The 13,514-nt window shown below is 49.9% G+C and overlaps 1 protein-coding gene and 1 long non-coding RNA gene across 2 annotated transcripts in view; both read right to left on the bottom strand.

The window, feature by feature from the left end:
* Window positions 1-1,145: 1,145 nt before the first annotated feature.
* On the bottom strand, window positions 1,146-2,203 carry LOC119817490. Its single transcript, XR_005285903.1, has 2 exons — window positions 2,017-2,203; window positions 1,146-1,493 (listed from the first exon to the last, which is right to left on the bottom strand). It is a non-coding gene; the product is annotated as an uncharacterized LOC119817490 (long non-coding RNA).
* Window positions 2,204-8,153: 5,950 nt separating this feature from the next.
* The window catches only part of Oprd1 (opioid receptor delta 1), a 32,676-nt gene continuing 27,315 nt past the window's right edge, over window positions 8,154-13,514 (bottom strand). The window contains exons 2-3 of the mRNA XM_038335124.2: window positions 12,512-12,861; window positions 8,154-9,513 (exon numbers count right to left, since the gene is read on the bottom strand). Coding sequence (XP_038191052.1) covers window positions 8,972-9,513; window positions 12,512-12,861 — 892 coding nt within the window. The 3' untranslated portion in view covers window positions 8,154-8,971. The remainder of the gene's footprint in view (window positions 9,514-12,511; window positions 12,862-13,514) is intronic.

Genomic DNA, 13,514 nt, shown 5'->3' with positions numbered 1-13,514 from the left:
GACCCATGGAGCTGGGCGGTGGTGGCACACGTCTTTAATCCCAGCACTTGTAAGGAAGAGACAGGTGGATCTCTGTGAGCTCAAGCCAACCTTGTCTACAGAACGAGTTCCAGGACAGCCAGGACTGTTACACAGAGAAACCCAGTCTGGAAAAACTGAAAAAGAAGAAGAAGGGGCTGGAGAGATGGCTCAGTGGTTAAGAGCACTGGCTGCTCTTCCAGAGGTCCTGAGTTCAATTCCCAGCACCCACATGGTGGCTCATAACCATCTATGAGATCTGGTGCCCTCCTCTGGCGTGTGGGAATACATGGAGGCAGAATGTTGTACACTTAATAAATAAATCTTTTAAAAGGAGGAGGAAGAGAAGGAGGAAGAGGAGAAAGAGGAGGAAGAGGAGGAGGAGGAGGAGGAGGACACACGGTGAACAAGGCCTTGGGGAACAGTGAGAAAGGCAGAGGGCCTTTTACCTCAGGTGCATTTTGTTCCGTGGGTTGTGCTTGGGCATAATTTCGTGCCTCCTGTGACATTTGCATTCAGTTTATAAGACATGTTTACTCTTGTTGGATGTAAGAACACATCTATAGAACCCAATCTGATCGGTGTACCCTGAATCAGGATATGGCCTTCTGCCTTGTGTTCATGTTTCCCCAGATATCTATAGTACAAGCTAGGCAATTATGTTTAAATTGTCTGTCCTGAGAAAGTTCTGGGCAAGGGCTGCTCTGTTAATATTTAGTATGTGCTGACATTTATTTACATGTTCTTTCTGATCATGTTTTTCTGAACTCAGACAACCTCCTTTAGCCCATGCTTTCTCTGTTACATTGGTATATAAATTGCACTGGAACTGAAGTCAGGCTGTCGATAGCAGTAGACTCTTGATAGCCTCATTCTTTCAGGGTCTCAGATCCCAGGTCCTGCAGACAAGATCTGCACAGGTCGGCTGGAAAGTCGACCGTGTACCGTGGCACAAACCCCCTCCCCATACACAAACACTAATAATAGACCACTAACTAGAAAAAGAGCAAGACAAAGACAGCACTCAGGAGGCAAAGGCAGGCAGGTTCCTGTGAATTCCAGGCCAGCAAGGGCTACAAAGTGAGACTTTGCCTCACACACAGAAACACAAAGCACAGAAAGGAAGATTCAGAGACGCAAGTGTGGAGAACTTTATTCGGAAAACGGAAGTTGGATGTTAGTACTAGGATAGGATCTGGAGTAGACCGAAAACCAAGAGTGTGAGGCAGGTTCTGTCTCTGCCACATCTGCCTCTTTCACCCCGAAACAGGACAACGTCAATGACAAACATCACCCCATCCCACCCCCCACATGCTCTTCCATCTCCGGATAAGTACACGGGATTTTTACCAGTAGATGTCTGTTTCGGGGGAGGGTCAAGGAACAAGTGGTAGGGGGATCTCATTTCTCTCTCAGGATGGCAGATTCCTTGGAATCCTTTAACTTCGATCTCTACTGCTCCGTCATGCAGTGGCCTAGAGAGAGAGAGACACTGGCCCAACAGCAAGGAAGTAGAGGACAATGAGGTAAAACCATGTTTCCCTGCCTCCATCTTGGGATTCTAGAAGCTGAGTCCCAGGTGGGCGTCACCTCCTGCATGGATGCCTACAAGAGATTCCGTCTCTGTGACTAAGTTGTTCAGCCAAAGGCCACCAGCGACCTCTCTTCCCTCTAGGTTGTCCCTCATTCTTGGGTATCAGGAAGGGACAAAAGAGGACAGGAACACAGGAGGGGAAATCCTTTTGAGAGTTGCTTCCCCAAGGACACAGTTACAAGAAAAGGTCCTTTGCTGCTGACCTGCTCACAGCACTGAGAAACAGAGGTGGCAGGGCATGGTGGCTCATGCCTGTGATCCCGGAATTTGGGAGAATCTTGAATCCTGGCCAGCCTGAACTACACAGAGATCTTATCAAGAAAAGAAGGGGGTGGGGAGGAGAGAAGGGGAGAATCAAGGGTTGGTCTAGAAAATCTAAACTTAAGGTAATAAAAGACACCCACTTGTTGAGCGTTTGCCGCTTATGATTGCTAGAAGCTTCCATGACAAAATCATGCAAGGCCTTTCATTTGCACCTTCTTTTTAAATCGTCTCCATTTCTCATTGAAGGGACTCTGGCCAGCTCGAGCGTGGCAAACATGGCTCTGGCAGGCCTTGCCCTTCTCCCAGATTCCCTCTGCCTTGCAAAAAAAAAAAAAAAAAAAAAAAAAAAAAAAAAACAAAAAACTGTTAGATAACATTCCTAAAGCTAGTCACCAAGGTCTATTCCCTTATTTGGCCACTTCCTCCTCCTGAGCTGACTACCAAGGTCCAGCTATCAAAGTATTGAAGTCCAGCAATCAGAAGCCCCCTTTGGTTACCCTAATTAACATGCCCAATTAAAATTAAACACTTATCCTAACACAGGTTTCTCCTTGTACCTCTATAAACTGCCGTTTTCCTAGTGCCACACCTGTCTCCTCTATCCCGAAGCAGTCCTTTGTCCCTCTGGGACAAATAACCCTGCCTCCTCTCCTGTTCCCTTCTCCGTCTCCCTCATCCTGTCTCCTGTCTTTGTCTCTTATTCCCTGCCCTCTGTCCCTCTAGGACGACTAGATCTCCTTTCTTCTGAGAATGTGATCCTGGGGGCCCATACTTTTCCTTTCACTTGCCAAGGAAGCTTCTTTTGTAGTTATTGGCAGGGTTGGGTTTTTTCTTTTTTTGTCTTATTATTTATTTATTTATTTCACACAGGGATTTTCTGTGTAGCCCTGGTTGTCCTGGAAATTACTCTGCAGACCAGGCTGGCCTTGAACTCACAGAGATCCTCCTGCCTCTGCCTCCTGAGTGCTAGGATTAAAGGCATGAGCTGCCACCACCCAGCTTCTCACGTCATTCCTAGCAGCTAGGATGACCTGCCTAGTGTCCCAGGCAGCATCACGGGATTAACAGTGAATCCTAGTGCCCCAGGTAGTATCACAGAATAAACAGTGAATCCTAGTGTCCCGGGTAGCATCACGGGATAAAGAGTGAATAGACCAATGAGAGCTAGTGTGGTTGTGCACACCTATAATTCCAGCACTTGGGAGGTGGAGGAAGAAGAATCAGAAATTATAGGTTAACCTTAGCTACTTTGTGAGTTTGATGCCAGCCTGGGCTACATGGGATCCTGACTCAAATAAATGAAGGAAGGTGGGGGGAACATGCATAGAGTTCATGTATGTATATGTCTCTGTAAACGGATACTACATATATGGAGATACCTGCAGAAGACAGAAGTGGTCAGATTCCCTAAAATTACAAGCAATTATAAGCTGTCTGATTTGGGTGCCAGGAACTGAACTCAGGTCCTCCAGAGGAGCAGTACCTGCTTCTAACTGCTCAGCCATCTCTCCAGACCCTGTTCCGTAGACGGCTGGTGTGTAAGCACTGAGGCCAGGACTCACCTCACTGTCTAGGTTTAGAGTCTCCGGAGCTGGCTTTGTATGGCTCTGCAGTTCTAAGTTCAGAATCTGTTACTGATGCTCAGAACTAGAGACTGACTTTTGGGACCTAGGAGGTACTAGGTCAGGGTAATTGCTGCTTCAGGTATCCAACGCCCATCTCCAAACTTTCCAGGCATTTCAAATTCCAAGCCAAGCAAACTTCCTTACAACAGGCAGCTCTGGTACCCACATAATTGCTAGAATCTGTATTGGGGTCCACTATGTGCCAGGAACTTCTGTAGGCACTCAATTTGCAGTATCTAAGTGCCCAGAAGGGACTCTTGAAGGTGATGTGACTTGCCTAAGACCAAGCTGCTATAAGTGGCCATGAATTCAACCAACCCAAGAGGCTGATTAGACATCAGCCACCGTATTAGGGACTACCCATTCTCTTGTCTTAGATGTAGGAGAAAACAGAAGTTTGGGAGTGCAAATCCTTTGCTAGTTCATGGTCCTATTTAACTTTAGGGCTGAGATTTGGAGCCAGGCTTGGGGGTCACTCAGGACATGTAGGAGACTAAACTTGAGGTGTCTGGTTTATGCTCATCACCCTCCTGCCCTCTGCACCCCCATCCTCTCTATTATACTTGACATTATCCATCTTTCCCTCTCTCCGGGAACACCCTCCTCCTCCTGTTTCCATGACAGCAATTCTCCCCTTATTCTTTATGCTGCTCCAGTAGTTTCTTACTCTCCATGGGGGCTCCAGAACTAGGAGAAAAGGGGGTCCCCCGGCCAGATTCCCGGTCTCCTCTCTCCACTCTTGAAACGGATGCACCCTCTGGGTCCTGGACTCTGACCTTCCACTCCAGCTCGGCTTTTCCAATCACAGCACCTTGCCGGGTGGCAGGCCCTATGGCTACATATACATTACCTATCGGTCCTCACAGGCTGTCTCCAAAAGTCCACTTTACAGGTAGGGAAACTGAGGCTCCGATAGGGAGAGCCAACTTCAGATTCTAGCCTTCATCGGGAGTTGTAGGACATTCAGAAGAGCCTGAAACTGTAGGGCATTTTTAAACCAAAGGCAAAATCTTTCCTCCCACCTCCTGGAGAGAAAGGAATGGAAATTTCGGGGAGGAAGCGCCCTGTGATAGTCTAGAATTACACTGTCAGTTTTCAGCTCTAAAAATCCACCACACATGGTACATTTTGAAAGGCAAAGATTTGGAGAACTTACGGAGGAACAAAAGTTCACGGAAAATTGCCCTTTTCTCCCATTTTGTGAAGTCTTCAAAAGCCTCATCCCGGGCTTCCAGCAGTAGCTGGGATGTCTTCCTACTTCACTGATACCCACAGTTCACAGCAAACTTGGACCTGGGAATTTCCTCTACAGTTCTTCTGGCCTGAGTCCTGCCACTCCTGACACAGTCTGAGACTCAGGGGATATCAGCGTGACCTCTCCAAGCCCAGTGTTCACATCTAAAATGGGGAGACTAACCAATAAAAGTGCACACCTTTAATCTCAGCACTCGGGAGGCAGAGGCAGGTGGATCTCTGTGAGTTCGAGGCCAGCCTGGTCTACAAGAGCTAGTTCCAGGACAGGCTCCAAAGCTACAGAGAAACCCTGTCTCAAAAAACAAAACAAAACAAAAAAACCCCAGACCAACGGGGGTCGTGCTACTTCTGCCCCCTCAGCTGCTGAGAGGATGAACTGAGTCACTGTGCACAAAGCACTTGACACCAAGCCTGGTGCGCCACAGCACTCGGTCAGTTCTCAGCCTCCCCTGCTCAAAGACTGGTTTTGCCATGAACGTGGACCACCGTCTGCCTTCTCGGTAGCCAACTCCTATGCATCCTTTAAAACCCCCTGGCCCTTTGCCACCTCTTCGAGAACTGCTGCAAACACGTGTTTAGTTAAACTTAGTTAAACAGGCACTTCCCTGGGACACCCTCCCGGGGCTGTCACTACTTGTCACACCGGCATGCAGTCCCCTATGAGTGATTCGCCTCCCAGCACTGGCTGGAGCTCTCCGAGAGAAGAGGCATGGCTGACTGATTTCTGAGTCTCAGTGCCCAGAGTGCCCCGTGAAGGAAGACTTCAATGTGCTTACGTTACCTTGACCACACATGGTCTGGGCTAGCCTCAGCTGATTCCAGGACAAATGTCTGTTAGTACCAGAAAGGGGGAAAAAGCAGCCAGATCTTGCTGGATGTGGTAACACATGCCTATAAACTAAGCACTTGGGAGGTGCCATGGCACACGGGTCTGTACACACACAAACACATGCCTATGCAAACAAATAATAAAAAAGAAAAAATAAATAAATTGGGCTCAGTAAATAAAGGTCCTTGCTGTTAAGCCTCATGACTTGAGTTCAAATCCCTAGAAACCCACGTGGTAGAAGGAGAGAACAACCTCTCCCAAACTGTCCTCTGACCTCTACATGTGCACTGTGGCAAGAGCAATGCCCCCACAGAGACATAATCAATCAATCAATGCTTAAACCATTTTAAAACCAGCACTCAGAGGCTCCGGCTGGAAGATCAGGAGTCCAAGACCAGCCTGGGCTACATGAGATGCTAGCTCAATAAGCAAACAGACAGACAGACAGACAGAGTAGACAGACAGACAGAGTAGACAGACAGACAGACAGACAGACAGATAAAGTGAGTTCTCATTTCCACAGGAAGAACAATGAGGGAACTATAGCAGGTCTACAGCCTGCCCTGGATGGGACACCAGGCTAGAGTCCTTGCAAGGAAGACACTCAGCCCTAACTCCTGAGTCACCTGCTTCTGGAGTCTGCCCCTGCGTATTTGTCCCCTTCTCCTGCTACTCTCCAATAGCGAGTGTCGTCTTTTGAGTGGTGATCATACTCAAACAGAAATCTCTGGTCATAGTGTCCATTTGGGTGGCGAAGGTCATTCATGTGGCTGGGTTGCAGGCTATGGTGGCTGAGCCGGCCTGATGTCAGTGGTGACCATTACACCGCATCCCAGGTACGAAGACCCCAAGGTTCTGGGCTTTTAGGGACTTCCCACTGAGTAAAGGACTGTGCTTTGTCCATTGAGGGAGCCTTCCCCGCTAGCCTAGCTCCTGCCTCCCTGGAGGCTGGTTCAGTCCTTGCTGGAGTGACAGCCTCCAGCTTTTGTTCCAAAGAAATGGCTGTCAAGAAGAAAAGAGGTATATTGTCTCTCTCCTTTTTTTTTTTTTTTTTTTTTTTTTTTTTTGAGACAAAGGCGTCAATTTCTTTCCATCTGTCCCAAAAAAGGAAGAGAATTAAATTTGTTTTTACAAGGATGTCAGCAGGCTGCTTCAATACGGAGTCAGGCAGGTTGCTCAGGCAGTGGGGGAGGCACAGGGGACAAGGGAGACAATGACATCCAGGGGAGCTGGGATCCAGGGGTGCCTGGATGCATTCCTATGTCCATCCTCAGCAGCTTGAAGAGGGTAGGGAGGGCAGAGGAGAGACCCAGGGGGCAAACAGAGAGGCAGTAAAGGGCCATGCTGACATCATTGCTATAAAAAACCCTTCTTACCTCAGTGCTTTCAAAGTTGGCTCCTACTTGGGCAGCTCCAGACCCCGAGAGCCACTAACAGCAGACATCTGATAGGCAGGGGAGGATAGGGAGGGAATTCTTCCAGGTTCTTGTCAACTGTCCAAGTATTTGGTAGTTCTGATAACTCCCGCTCACGCTAAGGTGCCACATGTCGTGTGCTCAGACAAAGGGGGGTCTCTGGGCTCCAGTACTGATCCAGACACTAGGGCCCTGGGAACTCTAAAAGTATCCATGACTAACCTATAAGCAGAAGCCTGCCTCTCTTTCTAGTCTCCCCCAACACACACTTTCGTTTTCATTTGTTGAGACAGGAACTCACTCTGCAGATCAAGCTGGACTCGAACTTAAAGAGATCCTCCTGCCTTTACCTCCAAGGTGCTGGGATTAAAGGCGTGGGCCACCATGCCCGGTTCCATTTTGCTTTTGTTTTGTTTTGATACTTTGAGACAGCGTTTCTTTATGTAACAGTCCTAGCTGTCCTGGAACCAGCTCTGTAGACCAGGTTGGCCTTGAACACACAGAGATCTGCCTGCCCCTGCCTCCCGAGTGCTGGTATTAAAAGCGTGCACCACCACTGCCTGGCCACATGTTGTTTTTTGTTTTTGTTTTTGTTTTTGTTTTTCAAGACAGGGTTTCCCTGTAGTTTCTAGAGCCTGTCCTGGAGCTAGCTCTTGTAGACCAGGTTGGCCTCGAACTCAGAGATCCGCCTGCCTCTGCCTCCCGAGTGCTGGGATTAAAGGCGTGCGCCACCACCGCCCGGCATGTTGTTTTTTTTTTTTTAAAGACTTATGTCTATGAATGTTTTTTTCTTGCATGTATGTATGTGCACCATGTTCGTGCCTGGTGCCCACAGAGGTCAGAAGCAAGCATCAGATTTATTGGGACTGGAGATGGTTGTGAGCCGCCAGGCGGGTGCTGGGAACTGAATCTGTGTCCTCTGGGAGAATAACAAGTGCACCTAAGCCCTGTGCCGCCCAGCTCTACTTCCACTTCTCGACACAAAGGCTTGCTGGGTTTTGGAGTCTTGGAAACTTCTCGCTCCTTCCTGAGTCTCAAAGATCTCATTAGAACTTGATTCTGGGGGCCTTACTCCAGTATCCAGGGAGCCACTGCTTCTGCCCCACGACCTGTCCCCAGCCCCCCGGGGTCACCAGGACGTGGATGCTATTCAATTCAGAGTCACCATACGGTTTATTTTTTGTTGTTTTTGCTGTTGTTTGGAGGGTTTTTTTGTTTGTTTTGTCTCGTTGATCCCAGAACCTCACACAAACACCCTGCCACTGAGCTACACCCCCAACCCTCTTTACTTTTTATTTTTAAGACACTCAGGTGCCCAGGCTGGCCTTTAACTCTCCAGCCTGAGCCTCCAGCATGACTGGGATTACACAAACCTGCCCCATCAGGCCCAGCTTGTATTCTTTAAAGAATTAAATTGGACCTAGCCTCAGCGACCTTAGTCGGTTAGTTAGAATGCGGTGAGATTATGTTCTCTTCTCCAAACTGAGGCCCCCACCTCTACCCCGCCCCGGGGGATGCGTTCATCTCCTGACCCTAAAGTGCCCTTCCTGACTGCCTGTTGGGTCCCTTTCACCTTCTCTAAGAAGAGGCTGTTCCCCATAATACAAAAGCCCAGGGTCTCGCTGCCACCATCCTTCCTGCCCCTCCTGGTTTCTAGAGCTGGAATCCTCAGGTCTTGGACTGAAACTGGGTGTTCAAAAGGCCAGAGCTCCCAAGGCTTGAAGCTCTGCCCCATTTGAAAGGCCTTACTAAAGCATCCAGTTTGGAGCCTCAGGTGTCACTCTTTCTGGCGTCGCCAGCTCTGCCCCCACCCCTCCAACCCGGAGCCTTGGATCCCTCAGGTTCTGTCCCTGCCGGAGGCCACCCCTCTGCACAGGCCCCATTCCAGCTGCCCAGATGGTGGCCGGGGCCTCCCAGGGGGCTCGGTGTGGCCGCCAGGTCACTTCACTTGGGTGGGGTGCTTAGGGGGAGGTCAGGCGGCAGCACCACCGCCAGGGCCGTCGGAGGGGGTACAGGCGGTGACGCGCTCACGTGCGGTGGTCTGGCGGCCACGGCGGAGGCTGCCGGGTTCCTGGCGGCTGCAGGGCCCCCGACAAAGCTGGCGGAAGCAGCGCTTGAAGTTCTCGTCCAGGAAGGCATAGAGCACGGGGTTGAGGCTGCTGTTGGCGTAGCCCAGCGCAATGCACAGGTGCAGCGCGGCCACCACGAGTGGGTCGCGCCTATTGATGTCCACCAGCGTCCAGACGATGACGAAAATGTGGATGGGCGCCCAGCACACTACGAAGGCGCCCACCACCACCAGCACCATGCGTGTGATGCGCCGCAGGCTGCGGTCCTTCTCCTTGGAGCCCGACAGCAGGCGCACACTGCGCAGGCGCAGCAGCATGAGGCCATAGCACACGGTGATAATGAGGATCGGCACCACGAAGGCGAAGAGGAACACGCAGATCTTGGTCACCGTGTCCCAGTACCAGCTGGGGCTGGGGAACTGGAGCATGCATACTACTGCTCCGTCTGAGCCCGGGAAACAAGGAAAGACAAGGGTCAGAAGTCTGTGTGCCTAAGGGGCCCTGTCTGCTTGTTCCCTTTCAAGATGATTGACTGATGCCTGGATTGTCCCTTTACTTGCTGAACTCCTTCTTATGCTTAAAGACCCCAGAATTGTTCCTCATCTGGGAGATCCTCTTCTGTCTTCTCTCAGGCCGTTTGTAAGCCCCTATGTCCTTGGACGACATTAATAATTTATCCCAGACTGGTAAGGGCAGTCACTATGCTAACTCAGCAACTCCCCTACTACCTATTTCCAAAATCGCTCCAGTGGGTTGGTTAGGACTGAAGATTAATTCTGAGGGTGAGTTAGGGCTAGAGATGTAATTCAGTTGCTAGAGTGCCCAGTAATGCACTACACCCTGGGTTCAGTTCCCAGCACTGTATAAACTTGACCTGATGGCACATGCCTATAACCCAAGCACTCAGGAGATAGAGGCAAGGAGAAGCAGAAGTTCAAGGTCATCCTTGACTACATTAATGTCTAGGCTAGCCTAAGCTATATAAGATCCCTCCTCCTCCCCCCAAAAAAGCCTGGGTTAGGAGTCTAACTCCAGCCCAGATGTGTATATGGCCTTGGACAAACTACTCACTGTCTTCAAGTTTCCCTATGGTGGGGCTAACTGCCAAAGGCACATTTCTTTAGTAGTGGTTAGATATATTTGTTCTCTGTGTGTATCTGCCACATACACATGTGGAGGTTATAGGACAATGTGCAGATCTCCGTTAATGTCAACAATAACCCTGTACCAGGCAAGGTAGCTCAAGCCTCCAGTCCCACCCATGACTCAGGAGCCTGAGGCAGGAGCATCCCAAGTGCAAGGCTAGGAAAAGGTACATACTGAGACTGTGTTCAAGATCAAAATAAAACAGCAGAACCCTTCCCAACAGCCAGTACTGCAGAAAGAGGAAGTGAAGCATCCTGCCATGCAGAACAGGCTTAGGGCACACGAGCGTCTCAGAGCATGTCTTAGGGTTCTGATGCAGGCCGGAAGCTGACCCAAGGGATGCTCAAGATCTCTTGGAGCCACACAGTGGACTCGTAGCCCGAGAGTCATAAGAAAAGGGCTGGAGTCCTTCAGGCTGTCAGGAGCTGTGGGGATGACTGAGGACCAGTGTGTCGTGTGAGCCATGGTGCTGGGAGAGAGAGGAGTGAGGTCCATTTGCCTTGGCTTCCAGCAAGGCTGCAGTTAATGAAGCAGAAACTGAAAGCTGACGTTGAGCAATGGGCCCTGCTGCTCAGTTAAAAGCAATTGCTCAAAGGCTGTATAATGGCGCTGGGAGTCTGCCCTTGTGGCCGTCAAGGTGTCTACAGCATCCACCACCAACCCTCTTCCCTTTCCCTACCCTGAGAATCAAGCTTCTACAGACTTCTACCCAGGGACCAAAAGAAAGGAGAGACCCGAGAGCAGGGGCCTTTAGGTCAAAGGTCAACTTCCATCCAATGACTGCCTGGGAGGCTGGAACTAAACCACCTGACTTGATTCTGTTTTCTTTCGATCCGGGTCTGGATATATAATATAAAGTGGCCTTGGATTCAGGGTCTTTCTCAGTCTCCTGTGTGCTGGGGTTATGGGCACGTATCACCACGTTGTGTCTCAGTCTGAGGAAGGGGAGGGGAAGGGGAAAAGGGAGAGGTATCTCCTGCCTTGTCTATGAGGAGATAGGGCTCAGAGGTTGGCTGCTAATGCATAGGCACCCTTCCTTCCTTATGTCATGGTGGGGCCATGTGGGCAGTCAGCACTAGGAAGGGATGGACAAGAACACTGAAGAGTGGTTATGACGTCTCCTGATTTCCTTCTCTACTTATGTGCTGACCAGACACCAATAGTGGAAGACCTGGACGCCTTCCCGGGGAGCCTGGGTTACCCCCAAACTATCCTCCTACCCAGTGGATTGTAGTGGACTGAGAAGTAAATTTCCATGGGTTGGGGATGTTTGTTACAGCAGCTACAGAGACGAGTACAGATACCCCAGGAGATGCACCTGTCTGCCACTCCTGCAGACCAGTCTCTAGGTCTTGCTTTGGTCATTTGGCCAATGGTATTTTTTTTTCCTCCTTATTTTTCTTCTTTGTTTTTGAGATGGTTAGGTAGCCCAGGGTGGCCTAAAACTCATTATAGAGCTAAAGCTAGCCATGAACTCCTGATCTTCTTGCAAGGTTTATGGGTATGCAGCACCTGGTCTACGCTGGGGATTGATCCGGGGCTCTGTGCATCCTGGGCAAGTTCTCTACAAACTGAACTACATCCTCCTAGGAAGTCCTTCTCTCCAGGTTCTTACTACATGGCCCAGACTGGTCTCTCAAGACCTTCCTGCCTCAAGCTCCTGAGTGTCAGGATTAGAGCCCTGTATGTATTAGATACCCAACTTCCATCTGTCTTCTTTTTAAATTTTTATTCTTTTAATTATGTGTATGGGGGAAGGGATGGGCACATGAATGTGTGTGCCCACAGAGGTTGGAGGTGTGAGATTCCCCCTGGAGCTGGGGTTAAAGGCAGATGTAAGCCATCTGATATGGGTGCTGGGACTCAAACTCGGGTCCTCAGAAAGAGCAGTATGTGCTCTTAACCACTGAGTCATCTCTACAGGTCCTCCAGTGGTTTTCAGAAGTGGGATAAATGGGAGTTTAGGATGGGCCTGCAGATTCCTGAGCCTCTGCTGCTGATTGGTCAGTGACAATCATACCTTTGCCATTTATGCATCTCCCTGGCTGGTATTATTCATAGTCCTGGCCAGCCAGTCCATAAGTCTATTAGAAATTCATTTTTGCCAGCAACCTACCAATCAGACGTTCATCTTCACGACAGTCTACCACCCACACTCCCCATTGGCTGAGTCTCCACCCCAATAGCCAATCCACTCCTTTCGTTGCTCTGTAATCCCTCCCCCTTGCCCAAATAAATGCCCTGGAAATCCACGGAGGTCAACAGCTGCCTCTGTTGCAGCTTCGTCTCGCACTCACCCCGCGGTCGGGTCACTGCCATGACCATGATGGGGACCCCAACACCTGAAGCCAGGACCCAGATGCAGATGTTGATCAGCTTGGCCTTGGCGGGCGTTCGGAAGTCCAAGGCCTTGACAGGGTGGCAGACGGCGATGTAGCGGTCCACGCTCATCATGGTGAGGGTGAAGATGCTGGTGAACATGTTGTAGTAGTCAATAGACAGCACCGCCTTGCACAGCAGCTCTCCGAACGGCCACGTTTCCATCAGGTACTTGGCGCTCTGGAAGGGCAGCGTGCTGGTGGCCAGCGCATCCGCCAAGGCCAGGTTGAAGATGTAAATGTTGGTGGCGGTCTTCAACTTAGTGTACCTTAGAAGGAAGAGCACGGGTGACTACCCACTTCATGGATTCCAGTTTTCATGACTCCGGGGGAGTAAAGGGAATTCATCAAAAATCCACAAAGGGCTGGACCAGTGTGGTGTCAATGCCTGTAATCCCCCACTCAGGAAGCTAAACCACAAGGACTGAGAGTTCAGGACCAGCCTGGGCTACATGAGGTTCTTTCAAAAAAAAAAAAAAGTAAAAAGGTTGGGAGCCAAGGTGGGCTTGGGGCCCTGCACCACCCAGCTGACCATCACTCCTTCTCCCAGAAGCAGATGGGTAAGGATCTCTCTGGAGCCTACAATCCCAGCACTGGGGAGGCTGAAGCTGGAAGATGATGCGTACAAGGCCAGCCTGAGCTACCTATGACAATGAATGTGACATGAGGACCTGAGTTCGATTCCCAGCACCCACATCAAGTGGCTTACAACTGCCTATAACGCCAGCTCCAGGGAGAATCTCAATGAATGACACCATGTCTTCAAAAAAGAAAAAAGGAAGGAAGGGGTCAGGGAATGTAATGTTTACTGTTGTGAGAATTTAGTAAGATGATAGACAATGTAGCCCTGAGCCCAGGGATGTATAGAATAGAATCTATAGAATCTAGAATATATCAAATCTGGAATGTATAGAATGGATAT

This window comes from Arvicola amphibius, chromosome 6 (assembly GCF_903992535.2).
Source record: "Arvicola amphibius chromosome 6, mArvAmp1.2, whole genome shotgun sequence".
Lineage (NCBI taxonomy): Eukaryota > Metazoa > Chordata > Mammalia > Rodentia > Cricetidae > Arvicola > Arvicola amphibius.
Note: the sequence above shows the minus strand (reverse complement) of the source record. Positions and strands in the feature narration are given on the sequence as shown.